The following is a 22,239-nucleotide window of genomic DNA, read 5'->3' on the forward strand; positions in this document are numbered from 1 at the left end:
TTATAGACCTTTGTCATATCCTCTCTTAGGCTACGTCTATACTACCCACCCGGGTCGGCGGGTAGCGTTCGACTTCTCGGAGTTCAATATATCGCGTCTTGTCTAGACGCGATATATCGAACTCCGAACGCGCTCCCGTCGACTCCGGAACTCCACCACCGCGAACGGCGGTGGCGGAGTCGACGGGGGAGCCGCGGACTTCGATCCCGCGGCGTCTGGACGGGGGGGTAGTTCGAACTAAGGTAGTTCGAGTTCAGCTACGCTATTCGCGTAGCTGAACTTGCGTACCTTAGTTCGACCCCTTCCCCCCAGTGTAGACCAGGCCTTAGTTATCTCATTTCTAAGCTGAACACTCCCAGTCTTTTTATGCTTTCCTTTCTTTTTACTCGTATGGAAGCTGTTACGTACCTCTATTAATTTTTGTTGCCCTTCTCTGGACTTTTTCCAATTCTAATATATTATTTTTGAGATGTGGTGACCAGAACTGAACGTAGTATTCAAGATGTGGACATACCTTTGGCTTATATAGAGGTATTATATTTACTATCTGATTATCTATCCCTTTCTTAATGGTTCCTAACATTGTTGGCTTTTTTTTGTGTGACTTAAATCCGTTTTAATTTATCCGTTTGTTCTACAACATATTCTATTGACGCCTCAATCTGGGACAGTTCTTCATTCTTTTTAGGTAACATGGGACTTTCACTTACATCCTCTGCATTGAAGACTGATGCAAAGAATTCATTTGGCTTTTCCGCAACAGCCTTGTCTTCCTTGACTATTCATTTATCACCTTGATCACCACTGGCTCTTGTTTCTGATGTTTTTTTTTTTTTTTTAAAAAGCTGTTTAGTTTTTGTCTTTTGCTAGTTACCCTTCAAATTCTTTTTTGGGCTTCCTAATTATACCTTGACTTAACAGAGTTTGTTCCTTTCTATTTTCCTCAGTGGGATTTGATTTCCAGTTTTTAAAAGTTGTCTTTTTATCTGTAAATGCGTCTTTTACTCTGTTTAGCCATGTAATCGTGCGTGCCGGGGCTCGACCATCTCCGAGGGGCGGAGGGGAGCCACATCGGCTCACTACACCCGTCTGGTCCGGGTCGGTCCCCCGGCGGTCCTGGGTGACAAACACAAAGTCCCCTGGCACGGGCCCTCTTGGCCCACGGCTGGGTGAAGCATAAGATTCGGGGACGGGGGGGGAGGGGGCGGCTCAGGCCTTCTGCTTCAAGGCTGAGCAACAGTACAGAGTCACAGGAGCTCAGGCCCTCTGGTGCAGGGGCTGAGCAACAATACAATTTAGTATATAGGCCCAGGCCCTGGATCAGGGCAGGGCAACAAACAGTCAGGGCTCAGGCCCTTAGGCAGGGGCTGAGCAGACAAACACTTTAGTACATAGGCCCAGGCCCTTACGCCTGAGCGTTGAGGTGAGGGGGAAGACTGCCACTCGTGAGAGGGGTGGCAGGGGGGACCCTAGCAGCGGCTATCACCGCTGACGGTCAGTGGGGATCCTGACCGCAACACACTGACATAGGTTCGGGTTTGTCTGCAGCCTGACTGGGGTCGGCTACCCCCGGGCTACTTCCAGTCTCCCCCTCAGGGCCTACCTGGTCTGTGGCGTCGATCCCCAGGCAGTCCACCAGCATGGGCTCCTCGCGGCCAGGGCTTGGTGGCAGGTCCGGCAGCTCCTCAGGGAAGTCTGGCCAGGCGTGTTCGGGCGGCTCCTCTGGGTAGCAGCAGGGGCAGGGAGGCTCCGGTGGCTCGTCCGGATAGAAGGCACGGGGAAGCTCCAGGGGCTCCTCCGGGTAGTGGACGCGGGGAAGCTCCAGGAGTTCCTCCAGGTAACGGGCGCGCGGAAGCTCTGGTCAGTCTGGGCGACTGCCTGGGTCCCGGAGGTTTCCCACTCTTGAGCTCCCTGTGGCACGTCTGCTCCCTGCGGCGGCTGGCTCCTGACTGAGCTCTGGCGGCTGGCTTTTATGCTTCCTGTCCCACCCCTTGACTTCCGGGGGGTGGGAACAGGCGGCAGTGGCTCCGCCCACTTCAGTGTCTGCAAGGGCGCTCCCTCCGCTGGGCAGGAGGGGAGCCACACCGACTCACTACAAGCTATGATGGCATTTTTAGTCCTATTTCATTTTTTTTTAAATGTGGAGGTATAGATATAATTTGAGCCTTTATTATGGTGTTTTTTAAAAGTTTCCATGCAGTTTGCAGGCATTTCAGTCTTACGACAGTTCATTTTAATTTCTGTTTAAGTAGCCTCCTCATTTCTCTATAGATCACCTTTTTGAAGTTCAGTGGTACTATGGTGTGTTATTTTGGTATTTTCTCCCTACAGAGATGTTAAATTTAATTACATTATGGTTGCTATTAGTGAACAGTTCAGCTATATTCCCCTCTTGGACAAGATCTTTTGCTTCACTTAGGACTAAATTGAGAATTGCCTCTCCCCTTCTAGGTTCCAGGACTAACTGCTCCAAGAAGTAGTCATTAATTTTATCTCTGTATCCCATCCTGAGGTGACATGTTCCTAGTCTACATGAGGATAGTTGAAATACTCCATTATTACTGGGCTTTGTTTTATTAGTCTCTCTAATGTCCCTGAGTATATTTCACAATCACTGTCACCATCATGGTCAGGTGATTGTTAGTATATTTTTACTGCTATACTCTTATTATTCGAGCATGGAATTTCTATCCATAGAGATTGTATGGTTGAGTTTGTCATTTAATATTTTTACTATATTTGATTCTATGCTTTTTTTACGTATAGGGCCACTCCTCCACCAGCATGACCTCTTCTGTCATTCCTATATATTTTGTACCCTGGTATTATTGTATCCCATTGATTATCATCATTCCACCAATTTCTGTGATGCCTGTTACTTCAGTATCCTCATTTAATACCAGGCACTCAAGTTCACCATCTTAGTATTTGGACTTCTAGCATTTGTGTACAGGCACTTAAAAAATCTGTCAATATTAAGTTGTATGCTTTCATGTAATGTAACTGAATGGAACTCTCTTTTGCTTGACTATTTCTCTTCAGTTCCTACCTGTAATTTATCAACTTCTGTCCTCTTCTCTTTATGAGGGTATAGAATATCCCCTTTAATAAATCCTCCCCTAAGGGATGTGTCTGTCTGGACTGTGCGTTCCTCCACACATGTCAACATTCCCCTAAGCCTTAGTTTAAAAACTCCTCTTTGAGCTTTTTAATTTTACATGCCAGAAGTCTGGTTCCATTTTGGTTTAGGTGGTGCCCATCCTTCCTGTATAATCTCATTTGTTCCTAAAATGTTCGCAATTCCTAATAAACCTAAATCCCTCCTACCAACACAGTCTGATCCATGCATTGAGACCATGCAGTTTTGCCTGTCTAACTGGACCTGCACATGGAACTGGAAGCAATTCAGAGAATAGTACCATGGAGGTCCTGGACTTGCATCTCTTGCCTAGTAACCTAAATTTGGCCTCCAGGACTTCTCTCCTACCTTTCCTTATGTAATTGGTGTCTACCTGTACCACAACCACTGGCTCCTCCCCAGCACAGCATATAAGTCTGTCTAGATGTCTTGAGAGATCCACAACTTTCCCACTTGACAGGCAATTCATCAGGCAGTTCTCCCAGTCATCACAAACCCAACTCTCTATTTCTAATAAATCCCGCATTACTATTGCCTGTCTCTTCCAAATAACTTGGGGTCACCTCCCTCAGAGGAGGATCCTCAGTGCGAGGCGATATGACATCATCTGAAAGGCGGATCCCCAACTATGGGAATGTTTCCCTCTGCTCCAGCTTTACATAGTCCTTCCCCAAGACTTTCATCCTCCTCTACAGCACAGAAGCTGCCAGATTAGGGGGTGAGACTGCTCTGCTCTATCCCAGAAAGTCTCACCTATGTACTGCTGTCTTCCTTAGCACCTGCAGTTTAGCCACTCTGGTCTCATGAGCCCGTACGTGGTCTCTGAGGACCATGAGCTCCTTGCACTGAATGCATACATACGCCACCTGCCCTCAAGGCAGGTAATCATACATGCTGCATTCTTTGCAATAAACTGGATAGCCCCCACTCTGCTGCTGGACTTGTGCTTCATTATTTTTACTCTTGCAGGGTTTGGGGGTTTTTTTGGCGGAAGGGTGGTTGTGTTTGTTTTCTGTGGGGGGAGGGTATTGGACGGGTCAGTTATTGGCCTAAGTTTAGAGAATGTTTATTAGGTGTATCTGGCTCATATGCTCCTGCTCTAATCTCTCTCTCTCTCAACTGTTTGCTGTCCCTGTTTGCTAGGTCCTCTAGTTGCTTAAGGGCTGGCTGTTCTCCCTGAGTTAGCAATGCCCTCTTGTCAAGAGATCCTAATGGGATCAGGGCTCAATGGATGGCAGACTAGCCCCTCACTAGGAAGCTATCAGCCTAGGCCAGGGGTGGGCAAACTATGGCCTGCAAGGCAGATCCGGGTCAGGCTCCCGGAAGCCACAGCGTAGTCCTGCTCCAGCCAGGGCGTAGGGTCAGGGACTGTACCATACGGCTGTTGGAACCCACGGCATAGCCCTGCTCCAGCTCCTACGCGCTCCAATGGCCCCCCTCTGGTGCTCCAATAGGAGCTGCAGGGGCGGTGCCTGCAGACGCGGAGGTGTGCAGAGCTGACTGGCTGCCCCACCGCATAGGAGCTAGAGAAAGGGCATGCCGCTGCTTCTGGGAGCTGCTTGAGGTAAGCTCCGCTGGAAGCCTGCACCCCTGAGCCTCTCCCCATGCACCAACCCCCTGCCCCAGCCATGATCCTGTTCCCCAAACCCCTCAATCCCAGCCTGGAGCACCCTCCTTCACCCCAAACCCCTCATTCCCCGCACCCCCAGCCGGAGCCCTCACCCCCCCCCCGCACCTCACTCCCCCAACCCCCACTCCTCCCGCACCCTGAACTCCTCATTTCTGGCCCCACCCCAGAGCTTGCACCCCCAACCAGTGCCCTCACCCCCTCCCGCACCCCAACCCTAATTTTGTGAGCATTCATGGCCCACCATACAATTTCTATTCCCAGATGTGGCCCTCGGGCCAAAAAGTTTGCCCACCCCTCGCCTAGGGTAAGCACACTGCCTGCTAAATAGACCACACTATACACTTCAATCAAGAAAGTACACAACAGACAAACAGACGACAAACTCACCCCGAGGGTCACCTAGTCACTCCTCCTTCACTTGAAGAGAACTCCTTCTCAAAACTGCCCTGTTCATTACTCCTGTATTGGAGAACTTTCTGGCAATGTTATTGTTACAGTTCTGGGCTGATCTGATACCAGTGTTCCAGTGACAGGATGTAGATTCTCTAGGAATGACAATATCCTTGTTGAAATTCAGCATTATAGCACAAACTGACTTGCGAGCTTTTGATAAAATGTAAATAGTTCCACAAAGAATTTGGTTTTTCACAAATAGCAAAGTTTAGCTGTGACATCTTACTAAAATTAATTTAAATTATAATTTATCTCAGCCAGTTTATTTTAAAACAAGTTTTGTGTTTTATAAATGACAAGTGCAATAAGTAGTTGTCTTTGTGTGTTTTGGAGCAATGAAATATTTAAGCTATTTTGGAAGGTGATACAAAAAACTTGAGTTGCTGCAACAGCTGCACTGCCTGTTCTCCTGTGGCTTGATTTCCCTTTTTATCTCATTTTGTGCAACTGAAGACGTGTCAGCATTTGTTTCATGAAAGCCCCTTAAAATGAACAGAGTAAAGAGAGAAGGACTTTTAGAGTGAAGTTTTTCATTCCTTCGTTTCATAATGTCCTGGGCTCAATTTTTTGTCTTCACACACTCTAAACAGCTCCCCTGCAAGTCAGTGGGAGTTGTACGTACGTATTCAAGGGGACAGTTTTTCTCTCTCAATTAAAAAACCTATTTAAGGATAAAATCCCCACAAGATTCCCATTCTTAAGGTCTCAAGCATTAGGAACTCCAAGCTATAAGATTTTTGGCTTTCTGAGGTACTAGCAGTTGAGTACAAAACACCTCTCTGCTCTTCAAAATCTTCCAGTTGTCTTCACTAGTCAAAGGAGCTCATTTTAAGAGGTTCAACCAGATTTTCAGCCATCTGTAAGCTTTTCTAAATGGCATAGCTAGAATGGAGAAAAAATTTCTAAATCATTAGAATTGAAGTAGTGATTTTTAATTAAAAAACTCTGGAGAACTTTCTGTCCTCTTTTTAAACTTCTCAGCACTTATTGAAAAAAGTATTTGAATCAATGCCTTTGTTTCTAGTTAGTGCACTATTTTTATAGTGTTGGTTACAGAAGGATACTTAAGGTATGTCTACACTGCAGTTAAAAACCCATGACCAGCCCGTTTCAACTGACTCAGGCTCACATGGCTTGGAGTAAGTCTATGTTTAATTGTGGCTCTGGGACCCTCCCCCTTCACCAGGTCCCAGCACCTGGGCTCCTGCCCGAGCCAGAACATTTATACCACAATTAAACAGCCCTTTAGCCTGGGCCCTGCAAGCCTGAGTCAGCTGACCCAGGCCAGTTGTGGGGTTTTAATGCAGTTTAGACATTCCCTTAGGCCCTGTCTAGACTAAGATTTAAGTGGTGAAATGTTACATCGAGTTACATAGCTGAATTGCTAACAGGTTCTAGAACTCAGAGTCAAAGCAGTTGTACTTTAGAATGTGCTGAACTGGTCAAGGTAAAGCCTTTAATTCAGCCACTTGAGCATGTTCTAAAGTACAGTTGCTTTGTCTTGATTAGAGTTCTAGAAGCGGTTAGCTATTCCGTGGGATTAACTTGGTCTATCACAGGGGTCAGCAGCCTTTCAGAAGTGGTGTGCCGAGTCTTCATTTATTCACTCTAATTTAAGGTTTTGTGTGCCATTAATACATTTTAATGTTTTTAGAAGGTCTCTTTCTATAAATCTATAACATATAACTAAACTATTGTTGTATGTAAAGTAAATAAGGTTTTTAAAATGTTTAAGGAGCTTCATTTAAAATTAAATTATAATGCAGAGCCCCCCCCCAGGCCAGTGGCCAGGACCCGGGCAGTGTGAGTACCACCGAAAATCAGCTCGCGTGCTGCCTTCGGCACGCGTGCCATAGATTGCCTACCACTGGTCTATCATATCACTTTTAATCTAGACAGGGCATAAAATTACAGTTTGACTCTGGGCTTGTCTGCTTTGTAGATAACTTGAGTGTTGCTCCTAACTCGAGGTGCATCCACACACACAAAAGCTTTCAACTCAAGTTATCTAGCCTGTCAAGGATATAGGCTAAAACTTGCATTAGCACATCTTGTCAGCTGCTAATACAGATACTCTCTGCGGTAATCTAATTGCTCTGTGTTGTCTGAGTGCTGTTTCATAGTGTAGCTGCTCAAGATAGGGTAACTTAAAAGGAGTTAACTCTAGGGTGACCAGATGTCCCGATTTTATAGGGACAGTCCCATATTCAGGGCTTTGTTTTATATAGGCGCCTATTACCTTCCACCCCATCCCGATTTTTCACACTTGCTGTCTCGTCACCCTACTTAACTCCATTAGGTACACTCAAAGTAACTGTGCAGTGAAGACCTAGCCTGTGTAAAAATGCTTATTAACCAACAGATCCGTTCCCTGTACATGATTACTTATGAGTTCTTCTACTGCGTTTCAGAATTGTACACTAAATATCAATCACTTATATCTGTGTAAGATTATTGAAGGCACTGGGTGTTGTACAGGTGTCATGGAAGACACTATTTGAAGACACTGTGATTGAAGAAATACTAAAGGAAACATAATTTGGCTTGCAGAACCTTTTCGTCTATGTACTGGTGCACTAAAAGGGGAACCTCAAGCTGGTTTGGCAATTCTGGCAAGAAAAAAAATCTTGTAATTGAAAATGTTATAAACTTTACTTAGATCATGAACACGGAACCCTTAGAGTAGAGCCACACTTTAAACTTTCCAGAATACCTTTGTTTCAGGTATCGTGCTATATTTTTTTGTGAAATTGACATAAAACATCAGATTACAGAAAATTTTTATTGTAAAAACCCTTGTAATTAAACAGGTTTTTGTTTAGTTTGTAGTTAATTCTTAAATATTATTACTTGGAGCCCCTTTCTCCTCTTCTCTGAGTGATCGGGGTACTGAGAAAAAATATTTTAATAAGGTAAAGCTACAATACCCAAAACATGAGAGATCCCAAGTCCAAAAAATCCCTCTGTACTTCTGACCTCCTTTTACTTCATTCCCTCCTTCCCTCCCCACCATGAACCTATATTCTTTATTTAGACCATAATTTTTTCGCTGCTGTTTGTAGGTGCTCCTGACCCAACAGCAGGTGCTAGCATAGATGATGAAAACTGTTGGCACTTGGATGAAGAACAAGTCCAGGAGCAAGTTAAACTCTTCCTCTCCCAGGGTGGATACCATGGATCAGGGAAGCAGCTCAATTTGCTTTTTGCAAAGGTAGGGGTTACGTTTGGGTCTCTTTCCTTTTTGTTTTCCTCTGTCCAGCCCATATTTGATTAATTACTGAAAATGCAGTCATTTTAAAACCAATTTAAGCCTTATTAGTACAGCATTATGTTACTTAGAATTCTCCATCAATGGAGCATAACTTGATGTGCCTTAAAATCTACTTGTTATCATAACCAGCTTTTTTCCCCAAAGTTTTGGAGAACTGTGTGTGATATTCTTGGGGCATACAATGTAATGCAAGTCTAAATTTCTTGCAGAAAAACTGTTCAGAACAGAAATTGCAGAGGGATATTAACAGCGATCGAAAATCATTTTTACTGTTGGAGAACAAACTAAATGTAGTCAAATTCTCATTTAAAACTTTTGACGAGATTTTTTTTTTAATAGTGTATGTGTCTCAAAGAGGGAGGAGGAGTGAAAGCATAAACTTCAGTATTTCACTAGTATTGTGTAGCTTCTTTTTTCAAGCTTGTATTAAGAGACCTTTTTTGTTTCCTAGGTGCGAGAGATGTTAAAGATGAGAGACTCTAATGGCGCTCGCATGTTGACATTGATAACGGAACAGTTCATGGCTGACCCTCGTCTGTCGCTTTGGAGGCAACAAGGCACTGCAATGACTGACAAGTATAGGCAACTCTGGGATGAACTGGGTAAATGCAAAGAATTAAAATTATATGCTGTATATGTATATGTTTCATAGATTCCAAGGCCAGAAGAGACCATTATGATCATCTAGTCTGACTGCCTGTGTAACACAGGCCATCATTCCTAGAGCATGGCTTTTAGAGAACCTTTAATCTTAACTTAAAAATCAGCAATGATGGAGAATCCACGACATTCCCTGATAAATTATTCCGGTGGTTAATTGCCCTCACTGTCAAAAATGTACACCTTATTTCCAGTCTGCATTTGTCTAGCTTCAACTTCCATCCATTGGATGATGATGTTATACCTTTCTCTGCTAGATTGAAGAGCCCATTGTTACTTCTTTGTTAGGCTCAAGGAGCTCAATGTATTTAGATTATCACTATAAAGCATGTTTTCTAATCCTTTAATCATTCCCATGGCTCTTCTCTGAACTTTCTCCAATTTATCAACATCCTTCTTGAACTGTGAGCATCAGAACTGGACACAGCATTCCAGCAGCAGTCCCACCGGTGCTAAATACAGCAGTAAAATAACCTCTCTACTCCTCAAGAGTCTCCTGTTTATGCACCCCAAGATCACATCAGCTATTTTGGCCACAGCATCACACTGGGAGCTCATGTTAAGCTGATTATCCACCATGACCCCCAAGTCTTTTTCAGAGTTAGTGCTTCCCTGGACAGAGTCCCCCATCTTGTAAGAATGTCCTAAATTCTTTGTTCCTAGATGTATATATTTACATTTAGCTGTATTAAACCATATATTGTTTGGTTGCACCCAGTTTACCAAGCAATCCAGATCACTCTGAATCAGTAATCTGTCCTCTCCATTATTTACCACTCCCCCAGTTTTTGTCATTTGCAAACTTTATCACAGATTTGTTTTATGTTTTCTTCCACGTCACTGATAAAAATGTTAAATAGATTAGGGCCAAGAACTGATCCCTGCAGGACCCCCACTGGAAACACTCCCACTTGATGACTATACACCATTTACCGTTACATTTTCAGACCTATCAGTTAGCCAGTTTTTAATCCATTTAATATGTGCCATGTTAATTTTATATCGTTGTAGTTTTTTAATCAGGATGTCTTGTGGTACCAAGTTAAATATCTTACAGCAGTCTAAGGAATGAAGGAAGAATTGGACATTTAAAAAAGGCAGGCTTATCAGGATACTTGATAAAACTGAAACTGGTGGTCTCTGCAGGTTTAAGTGTTCAATTTAGAAGGGGCTGGAACTGTTGTGAATTTCTGGCATACAGCGGGTGGTAGAAATGGTAGCTTGGACATCTTGATTTGATGGCGAAACAAAGCAGCTTTTGCTAAAGAAAAGGACATATGCTTAATTGAAAGTAACAATTTAGCTATATTTAAAACTAGACGAATGCATACTTTGTAGCAATTTTACAGGATAGTGCAGCTAAACTTATATTGTAATAAATTGTCTAAGCCACCACTCCTCTTCTCTTTATTTTCAGTTTCATATCAGCAGTTTCCTCTTGACTGTGCTCATTTAATGCTACAGACAGAAGATCCTGAGCAGTTGCATTGTGACATCAGATATAACTCAGGCCTAGTCTGCACTTAAAAATTAGATTGCCCTTGCTATGTTATGAAAAATTTTGTGCCTTGAGTGCCGTAGTTAGGTCAACATAACCCCAGGTGTAGATGCGGCTAAGTCTTCTGTCAACCTAGCTACTGCCTCTCAGAGACCTGGATTAACTACAAAGATAGAAAAACTGCTTCCATTGATGTAGGAAGTGTCTAGTCTGTGGCTGTAGTGTAGTCATACCCTGAGTCAGTCATTACTTTCTAAGTAACCCTGATCCTCACCCTGCTGCCTGCGTTGGCCATGTCACCCCTTGACAGTGCCCATCTGGTGCTGCAAGTAGAAGAATCTCTTTGCCTGGAGCACCAAGTGGGGGCATTGTGTAGATGAATTATAACAGTTTTGTCAAAGGTAAAATGATCTTGTCTGAAGCAGTCATGGTGTGTGTAGGCAGTCACAGTGGAAATCTCCATCCTCACTTCTAATTAGGCATGGTAGCTCCTGATCTGACGCAGTCTCCTCTACTTCGGTCCTGAACCCATGCACACCCTCTATCAAGGCACCTCAGTCCTGACCTGCAGTTTTATTTGCTGACTCAACCAATGGTATTGAAGTATGCAGATGACCTGGAGTGAGTGGTGAGTGGCTGAGTTACCTCTGATGTCTCAGTACTCCTCTATGTGTAGCACCAAATGGGCAAAATGTGGAAATCAGGCTTTTCCAGTTTTCTGATTGTCACCAAAATCAATAGGACTGTTCCTACTGATGCCTAGAATGTTACCTGAAATTTTGGAATTGATCAGACTGTACTTCCCCATAGTCTTAACCTGCTGACATGTGGACTTTACAAACTGCCTTGTTTTCACTAAGGGTTTTACCTCAAGTTAAGAATACACCTGTTTCATAGTGAAGACACAGACCTGAGAGAGAAATATGAGCATTGAAGAAGACAAGGGTATTAGGAAGCCCAAAGGAAAAACAGTGATCCGCAGAATGAAGAGCAGGGTGATATTGAGGACCAGCTATTTGTTTGTGCAACAGTGGCAAGGGAGATCTCATACAGATGCTGAGGGGTAACAAATTTGATTGTACCTCCTGAAATCAGAAGCATGTCTGATTCTTTTCCTCTAGGCATGCTATATGTAAGGGTAAAACAGCATATTTACCTTTTGTCTGCTCAGAGTGATCTGCTTTGAGAATGGTGTATATACAAATTAGAATTTTCCCCTTAAATCTATGAAGAAAATCCTTGCAGTGGTGTTAATCACAGTCAAATGTGTTTTTTTTTAAATATTGTATGTTAATTAAGCTCTTGATTATTTCATGGGGGAAATAATGCTTTTGTATTGTAGTTATGAAAGCACACGTAAAGTGAAAGTATGGGTTCTATTTAATAAAGAGTTGCTTAATTTTGTAGCCTACCAACCCTTAGGCATTAGTTTTATTTTGGGCATATTTTTTTAAGCTTACTGTAATAAGCTTTATTCTGTGACTGGGTTGATCCTTTCATAAAAACTTAACCAATGCTTCCTGCAATGCAGTGGACACTTGCATGGTAATTGGAATAAGAAGTTAGACAGGGGACAGAGGGTCTGTTCCCATTCAAGTCTTTAGTAAAACTCCCCTAGACTTTAGCAGAAGCAGGATTGAGCCTTAAGTTTGGAGGTGTTGGGCAAGACAATTTTTATTGATTATCCTGGCATCCATTGTGAGGCTAGCATCATCCAAAGGAGATGATACAGTGCACTGGAGGGGTCACACAAGTAATTTCTAATATGAAGGTCTAGAATTAAGCAGCAAGCTGTGTTTAAAAACAGTGAAAAGGAATATGATGAAAACAAACTCCTGAAGAAGGGTCTCCAGCGTAACTAAAATATGTTCCATTAGAGATGTCAGGATTACAGATGTAGCATGTTAAGATTAGAGTTATTTACTTCTGTTGATGCTAGAGACATTGATAGTGCCTATAGTGATTTGTGTGAATCATTACACTCATATATTCAATACACCCCACCTGCTACAATGGCACATAGATAACTTTTTCAAAGTTCTGAGCTGGAATAATGCTCTTTAAATGGTACCTCAGTAAAATACCACATGCTGATTTTAGAAAGTTTAACCCTCAATTACCATTGATCAAAACTGAGAAATTGCCACATTATTAATTATAATATGAACCCCTTTGGTCTGCCATTAAATTGCATTGATAAAATAGAGGAATATTGAGATGGTTATAATCCCCTGAAGTAAAAGTCTGCTGGTGCATGTTGCACTGAGTTCTCTGATTTCAATAAAAGGTCAGTCAGCCCTCTTTCTGCTCTGAAAAAATTATCTCTATCCGTAGGTTAAAAAGTCCCTGCAGTTTGACTTCAGTAATAATTCTCTAATATTCATCCATCAAAAATTAAATAAAAGTTGCTTCTGAGCTACGAAAGTGAAAAGATTTTCTTTCTTAATAAAAGGGGGAAATTTGACTTTGTGCCCCAGCCCAGGGATCACATTGCTGCAAGGCTTTGCTTTGGAATTAAATGCTGAGCACTGCCAGATGCCAGGCATCGAGAAGAAGCTGAGTTTTGTCGGCAAATGGGATCTGCAAGTTAATTGGTGTTTTCTGCAGGCTTCTGGCTGTGAAATGAAATTGGAAGCCCTTTAGCCACATGGATAATACAGGACCTGAATACAAATGTCACATGTCACCATCAGGGCCCACTGTGAGACAATAGTGTTCCCACTCGAACACTACGCCATTACAGATCATTTAAATATGGGGATTACATTTAAACTAAAAGCCCCATTTGCCTTTTACTGCAATTTAAATGTCCTCTTAGCAAAAGCTAAGTGACAAATTAAATGAAAAAAGTGCCCACATTTTTAAAGCTGTAATGCAAAACAACCTTTTATTGCTTCTCATGTGCCACGAATGAATCATTATACTTGTCAACCCTAAACCAAGCCATAATTGGAGCAGCTACTGTTATCAAAGTGGGGCCGCTCTTGTGACAGCTTAATAAAGCTGAAACTGTTAAATTAAATCCCAGATGCTTAATCTGATGAAAGCAGTCAAGTAGAAGAATCCAAGACAAGTATCTACTACTTGGTGGAGTGATGGAGCCCAACAGCTTGTCAACACGTAGATTACAGGATCAGATTTTTTTCTGATCTCCCATTTTCAGTATCTTTTTCCACCCACTTGCCTGCCTTTGCGGTAAAGAAACTTCACACAATTTGCATGTTTCAAAACAAACATTTCTAATAGATTTTTCCCTCCACTTTGATTTTTAAAACAATATTTAGTTCTTTTTTTTTTGTTTAAAAAAGTGAATAGTTTCTGATGGAACCAAAGGCACGATAGCTCTCCACATGTGCCCTACCCCAGGGAGGAGGGTCTGCCAAGGAGGTTCTTATAAGACAGGACAATGGCTATTCAGTTAATTTAAGATGCTGAGATTTTACTTACTTGGATTTGCCTTTTTCATACTATCTCTGATCTTTGAGGTACTCTTTGAATGCCCTCAGTTCTCATTGACATCAGCAGGAATAGGGATTGCTCTCAAGGTATTGTTGTATTAGCCCCTAATTGAACCACTATGCATTGACTAATATTGCTAAATATGAAGCATTCTTGTGATGTCACTGAGTCCTACACCAGTATAAAGCCTTCCTGGGAGACACCTCTGAAATCTTTGATTGTACCTAGTGGAAGGGCTGCTCCTGCACATGTATCTCTTGTGTGGCAAGAGTTTTGTTGTCTCCTTGCCTAATGGATTAGCCCTTAAATGAATTTTTACTCGTGGAAACTGCTATTGTATGCTCAAGACGAGTTGAGATTTTTAAGAACTTTGATATGCTGTAGTTAAGCTAAATTGTATTCATATTAACATTCTGTTAATATTCTTATGTCAATTTTATCAACCATAGTGGTACATAATATATTATTTATTTATATTATGAACGATTAGGAAGACTTGCTAACTTGAAGATAAAAATCTTGTATGAATTCAGATCACGTGGAGAATTTACAACATATTTGTGCTTTTTTAATGCTCGTTTTCAAATTCTTAGTTTTTGAGTAAATTTATCCTCCCAATCTGAAATTTAATTTAAACACACGATCGTTAGAGGTTGTAATTAGTTAGGATTTAATTACTATTTTACTCTGGGGAAACAATTTTTTCAAGGTGTTAAATAACATTTTCCTGTCTTTGAAACTACTTTCATGTATTCTGAGAGAATCTTTGTATTCTAATCTAGGACATATCAAGTTTGATTTTTTTTTAACCTAAACTAAATAGAAATCTGGAAGTAGAAGATAGGAAGGCCTTTAGTGACTCTTCACTTTGCAATTACAGAAAATAAATTGTACGGGGCATGCCAGCTATTTCAAACAGATGACCTCTGCTCAGTACTTCATCATAAGACAAAACAGCTAAGGTTCCTGCCAATATGCCCAAGAGAAATTCCTTCCTGACCCCAAATTTAGCAACTACTTAAATGCTACCATGAACAAGATTTACCATGACTAAATAGTCATTCCAGTTTTTGTTTTTCTGCAGCTGCATATTAAAAGGTCACTATTATCTTTTTGGTTTTTTTGTTAAGGTACACGTACACTGCAGAAAGATTCCGTTTCTCCCATGTATTTCATAGTATTGTTAAAATGGACAGATGTAGGCCATAATTTTCAAGCCTGAGTGCCTAAATTTAGTTTCCTAAGTCCTTATTTAGGCACTGAATTAAAAGTAACTTTATTTTTCCAAAGGTGCAGGGCATCTGAAGCTTCTGTTGACATTTACATCCTTTGAAGTCCATAAGCGTTGTAAGTGCCCAGCACCTTTGGAAAATAAGGATACTTTTAATTAGGTGCCTAAGTATGTATTTAGGCAACTAAATTTAAGCACTTGAAAGTAGACTGTGAAATTCATATATTCCTAAGGTGGTCAGGTGCCTTTATAGTATACTCAGCTCATCATCTTCTCTTGACCTTTTACATTGGTGTTGCTTCCTTTCTCTTATATATAATGCAGTTTTTGATACAGCATAGCATCCTTTTGGCCAGTCTTAACTGCAATTGAACAAAGTGCTAACATGAATTAATAAATCCCTTTTCACTGTCAGTATGTTACAGATGTTACCCACCATTAAATTGGTTGTTTTGCAATTTTTTTGGATTAAAAAATCTGCATGTTATATGCACTTCCATTAAATTATATCAGCCATTTCACAGAATATTACGCTAACATGTATAAATGTGTCCTAGATTGATTTATGCTGTTTAAGGTACTAAACTAACTATTTCTGACTTTAGTGTCATAAACAAATTTTGCCACTTGAAAAGCATAGTTTTGGATGACTTCTTTTATGAGAAATTGAACAGCAGTGGCTCTACACAGTATCTCAGTTGTGTGTGAAACTTCTCTTCTTTGTGATCTTGTCATTACCTTTTGCTTTTGCTATTTGTTATCCAATTCATATATATGTTATGTTCAAACTGACTGCTGTTAAATCAAGGGTTTGTGGCTCTAACAAGTGTTTTGAAGCTTCAGCTTAAACTGATTTTCAGACGCATTAGACTTTTTGTCTCCTGTAACTACAGGATGGCGTTATGACTGTTTTGGGTTCCCTAGCTATACTTTTCCTTGCCTTCAAATGTTTAGATTTCTCTAAGTTTAATCATACCTCGAGTTTCCTGGGTTTGGAATGCTTTTATTTTAGGGGGCAATGATGTAATTATAACATGCCTGTGATATTTTTTTGCCCTTAATTAGTGATATGTATTAACTTTTAATTCCAGTTTAACATAGGCAGTTCCCAGATAAGAGACTCTCTAATTAAAAAAGTTCATATATAAACACTAAACAAAAAACACAATGTTGCTGTCTGGGTTGTATCTTAAGTGAGTAAAATATAATATCAATCTTAATTTTTAATTTTTAAAAAACTTTTAGTAGCACATTCACCAGCACATTATGGATGCTTTACCCTGCTCTGGAGCAGCCCAAAGCAGCCAGAATGAATTGGCAAGTTTCTCTCCACTTCAGTGAACTGTAGAAATCAGAACATCACTTCCTATTTTTCCTCTTTCTGTTGCTTATGTCTGGTGCAACACATGGTTCTCAAAAATTCTTAGATTAATGATAATATTTTGCTCGAGTTCATCATAACTAAAAAATTCTTCTTCAGCAGAGGGTGATAAATAATGTGCTAATACAGAGAATTCTGTGAATAACTGCCTTTTTTCAAAATGGCTATTGTCTCCTAATGATCCCATTGGGAGTGAAGCCTAGATGGTCTTGAGAAAGATGGAGCACACCTATATTTCCAGAGACCAGTTTCCTCTCTCTTTTGTTGGGAAGAACGGAAAGCAGTGACTCTCTTGAAAGAGGGCATCTTAACTGAGGGCATTTGTGGCCCCAGTTCTAGTAAGACAATAGGCGATGGTAGCCTTTTTGAAGTAAGGATGATTCTTTCAGTTTTGTGTAATAGAACAGCGTTTGTCAGACCCTGCTTTCAGTTATGAAAACTAATGGCAGAAACTACTATTTGTTACCATGAACAACATTATTGAAATTAAGTCAATGTGCAAGATTTCTGTGAATGGTTTATTTATTTATTAATTTGCTATTTGGGAAGTTAAGATTATTCAGGACCTAACAAAAAAAAAAAAAAGCTAGATGGTGGGTGCTAAATTTCTTCAGAAACCTATTTTAAAATACTTTTAGTTCCTAAACAAATTAACTGATTAACTTGTAAATTTTCCTGAAAATTCATAGTGTACTCAGAGTAAGTGCTGTAATTTTGAGGATATGTTGTAATACTCCTTTTATAACTAAGTGGTTGAATCCCTGCTTCAAGTGAAAAACTAATTTCATCCTTCTCTGAGACCATGACCAATGCTTCCATAATTAAGTGCAGAATTTGACTTGTGACTGAAATTAGTTGCGGACCTATATTTCATAGAGCACACTTTTCTGTTTTTTTAAAACATAAGAATAACATGAGCCAACATCTAATCTTCTGATATTACCCCCAGTAAATACCAGAGAAAGTAGATTATACATGCCTATGGAGTAGGGTGATCAGATAGCAAGTGTGAAAAATCAAGACCCTTTTTTGGGGGGAGGGAGGAGATAATTGCCTATGTAAGACAAAGCCCCTAACATTGGGACATCTGGTCACCCTACTATGGAGTGGTTGCATCTTCAGTGAGTTCTGATATTCTGAGATCCAAGCCATTGGGCCGTAGTGATTTTATTCAGGTCCCTTCTTGTTGAAGAGTACTAGAATCCCATCCTGTGACAGCTACTGGAATACCATGCCCAGTTCTCACGTACACAATTCAAGAAGGATATAGATAAATTCGAGAGGGCTCAGAGAATGGCCATGGGAATGATTAAAGGATTAGAAAACATGCCTTGTAGAGATATTCCAGGACCTCAAAGAGAAGGTGAAGGAGTGACTTGATCATACAGTCTATAATACCTTCACAGAGAAGAGAAATTTGATAAGTTACCTGATAAAGATATAGCAAGATTCAATGGCTGGAAGTTGAACCTAGACAAATTCTGACTAGAAATAAGGTATGTATTTTTAAAAGCGAGGGTAATTACCATTGGAACAAATGACCAAGGATTGTGGTGGATTCTCCATCACTGGCAATTTTTAAATTGATTGGATGCTTTTCTGAAAGCTATACTGTAGTTCAAATGGAAATTAATTCAGGGAAGTTCTAAGGTCCTGTGTTTTTATGCGGAACAGCCAAGATGATCCCGGTGGTCACTTATGGCTTTATAATCTATAGGTATATCTACACTTATGGCAGAGTGTACAGTACAGACACGGCACACCCAGCTAGCCTGGATATAAATAGCAGTGTAGACTTTGAGGCACTGCTTAGGTGAGTAGAGTGCCCTTCCCACCTGAACCCCACGGTACATACCCTGCCTGGCTCTCTGTACATGCCCAAGCAGTGCCTCCCATGTCTACACTGCTATTTTGAGCAGTGTAGTGTCCTGCTGTCTCCCATCTACCAGAGCCTTTCACTGCTGCCTGTATCTGCACACCACAGTGACAAGTGTGGATACAGCCTGCCTTTCACTACAGTGTATAGCTACAGCTGTAGTGCCTGTACTCTACATGTTGCCATAGATGAGGCTTATGCGAATGTGTGGTGATGTGTTTCAGTTATGTAAGCATAATGCTGGTCATCATGCTGTTTTTCTTGTCCTCTTCCTCTATGCATCTTAGTGATTTTATTTGAGTGTATTTAGCCTTCTTTAATGTGACTATATTTTCAAAAACCGTCCTTTATTTCAGCAACAACTCCCTTTCAGTTCTTGTGGTCAAACCCCTTGTCCCTCTCATCTCAAGAAAGTTGAAATGCTGTAGAAAAAATTGAGTTGTTTAACGTCCCTGTGAAGTAGCGCGGTAGAGCTGGATGATCTATTCATAGTGAACAATTTATCTGACTAATTTTGCTCTTTTTCATTTTGAAAATGATCTGCAAGCATGTTGTGGTTCTTAAAATTTTATTTGTAATTGTTAAACTGTTCGGAAGAAATATTTAGTCTATGCTTTGTCAGAACAAGAATCCCATTTTCTGTTCACAACTTAACTGTGACCATAAGTAATTATTTGAATTTATTATGGGAATAATTAAGGTATATATTTAAAAAACAGCCATGAGTAGTTTAGTGAAAGTTTTAATATCCATTAGTTTGCTCTAGTATTAACAATGCTGTTACCTTTTATTTCCAAACATTCAAAATAAATTATCATGAATGCTAGGAAAGTAAACCAGTGGGTTTCTTTGAAAACACCTAGTGTTTTCTTCCAGCTCTGTAGATAAAATTATTCCTCTTGTTGTATTAATGATTAAAATGAATAATTATTTGTAAGGAATCAGAAGTATGGCCCTTAACTGAGATTTGATGGACGTAACTAGTTTATGTCCTGAGGAGATGACAATCTGTAGTCCTGATCTTGAAAACTGCTTTGCTTGAGTGGACCCCAGCACCTGTGCAGAGCCCCATTGGCATAGTCAGTGGGGCTCCACGCAGTCACAGTAGTTTGCAGGCTAAGAGCCTAAACTAGGTATAATTTGGTAAGGGATGATAGAACAAAGGACGTAAACAAAAAATAAAAAAAAACAGAGGACAAGGGATACAATCACACTAAATCATGAGATGCATTTTGTTTTCATCTTCTTAATGTATTAAAATTTGAGGACACTGAAATTGAGGCTGGCATGAAAGTCAGTATTAAACCTACTTTATATATGCACAGAACAGTTCAGTGACTTGTGCAAGGGTCAATGAGTGAGTAACAGAGCTGAGTATAGAATTCCGATTCCCATTTCTCTGCACTAGAACACACTTGCTCCCATGACATTGGAAATGTTGGTTTTTTTAATGTAACAGTCTTGGGAAAGAAGGAAGTAAGTTAAAGGAACTAGAAATCTGTTCATTTTGCCCCCTTATGGTACACCTATGCTCCCCCTAACACACATACAGATTTTAGTGTGCAGAATGTATCAGTGCTGCAGGTAATCTATTGCATTAATCAGCCAGCTAGTGTGAAATGCATGGGGAGTGATTATACTATCATACACAATACAATCAGCATGAAGCACTTGTCAAGATCAATACATCAAAGTTTAATTCAGTAATAGAATGAATTAGAGCAAAATGAAACATTCTGTTCTCCAAGAAACACAACACCCATTGCAGGTTCTTTTTGAAGGCTCTGTAGAAAAACCAGAGTGCATTAAGGAATTGTTTTTATGAATAAAATTGCTGCTCAGATTTGACTGAATACTGCGAGTACTTCTCCTTGGGGTTCTTATGATAGAGTAAGCACTTCAATACAATACTCTCCATCTTCACTATTCTATAAAAACAGCTGTTTAATTGGATCATTCTCCAGTGGGGCTTCTGAATACTTTTTGTTCTAATAGAGACCTCTTATTGCATGTAGGAAGGAGGTGGTTTTACCAGTGACTGTAGGGGATTTGCCCTTGAGGATGGGGGAGTAGTACACACTAGACTTTCTTCTGTTATTTTGCTAACTGTCTGGTGGTTGTTCCAATGTGGGTATTATGTGTTTATATAGAAGTTTGGGATTATACAGTTTATATAATGCTGTGTAGTCATTTTACATTGTGAAACATCTAAACAGATTTCCTATCTTAACAGCCACTTTTGACATTAAAGCCTTTAACATAAAAAAGCTAATGATTTCAGTTTTCTAAACATCCACATGGCATATATATAACACCTAAATGTTCTAAATCAATACTTCCACAATAGAATCACATAGGACCAAATGAGGTATGATGACATATATGCAACAAATGGTGACTCAATGTGGCTGACATAATTCCACTGCAATAGCCACTCTTAACCAAAGAAAACTGATCCAGGCAATTAACAGTGAAAATTCTAAATGTGGCTACTCTTGTAATCTGAGTTGACTGCTTTTGAAATTTGGTTCTTAAATGAAAGTTTGTTGTGCTAGCATAAAAACTTTGTAAGTTTATAAACAGCAACTTGTGTGCAGATACAATGTATATTTTAATTTTGAAAATGAGAGACTTGATTTAAATAAACATTTTAATACAAAATTCCACCAGGCTAAGGCCTTATACCAAGTTTCAGCCTATTACGGCAGTGTTATAAACCACTGAAAATGGTTATTGTGAAAATGCTGACACAAGCTTAGCTATATACCATCATTGACAGAGCATCATCATACTTTTAGAGAAAACAGATTTATTTTGACTAATATAATCAGTCTTGAATTGTAGGCTGAACCTTCAATTTCTCATCTTGTTTCCACACAGTAAAATTAGGTGGCATTTTTCCAGTTGTTGGGGAAGGGGTGAAATGTAATGGGATTTATGGGAACTGAGTAATACTTAATCTCTACGGAGAGTCTGTATACATTCCTTGTTCTTTTTTGTTATGGTTGATGAATACATGCATACTGTGAGTGTGTAATTATTACAGCACCTACTGCTACAGTAACTGAGCACTTTAATAATGCTATTTTCTACTTGTTTAAATCCTGAGTCAGCATGGACACACTGTCCATTTCTACAGCCTTGGTTCTGGGGCAGGGTGTCTATTGAGAGAATATAGCTATGCTAATCTTTGGCTATATGTATGGGGAAACCACATAGTATGGAGAACAGTGATAAAATACATTTTTCTGTGGGATGAGATGTACTGGAGACAAATGACAGCGGTACATCTCTGAAGATATGCTGTTTGAACCAAAGGTCTACTGAGGCAAAGACAGCTTTATTCAGGTCAAGAGGATTATTGTGGAACCAGAATAGACAATTCCTCACTGAGATGTGACAGTTTTAGTATTTGTTCCCTTGTGAAATTAATATCAAATTGCAGTCACAGCATGACTTATCATCCAATTATCTTCAGGGAAAAATGAAATTTGCATATTGGTTTGATATTTTGCCTTTGCACTTTGAGGATTTTCATATTGGAAAAAGGTGGGACGCAGTCCAGAATCTGAATCCAAACTTTACTTTTTGCTCAGTAGTGTATGGATTTGGAGTGTCTGTTGGGGCCTGCATGAGAGGGA

The 22,239-nt window shown here is 40.3% G+C and overlaps 1 protein-coding gene across 3 annotated transcripts in view; it reads left to right on the plus strand.

Moving 5' to 3' along the window:
• ZSWIM6 (zinc finger SWIM-type containing 6) overlaps window positions 1-22,239 on the plus strand; it is a 153,261-nt gene that overhangs the window by 88,569 nt on the left and 42,453 nt on the right. For all 3 annotated transcript variants that reach the window (XM_045021802.1, XM_045021803.1, XM_045021804.1), the window contains exons 3-4: window positions 8,285-8,433; window positions 8,945-9,095. In XM_045021802.1, the coding sequence (XP_044877737.1) occupies window positions 8,285-8,433; window positions 8,945-9,095 (300 nt within the window). The remainder of the gene's footprint in view (window positions 1-8,284; window positions 8,434-8,944; window positions 9,096-22,239) is intronic.

This window comes from Mauremys mutica, chromosome 6 (assembly GCF_020497125.1).
Source record: "Mauremys mutica isolate MM-2020 ecotype Southern chromosome 6, ASM2049712v1, whole genome shotgun sequence".
NCBI lineage: Eukaryota > Metazoa > Chordata > Testudines > Geoemydidae > Mauremys > Mauremys mutica.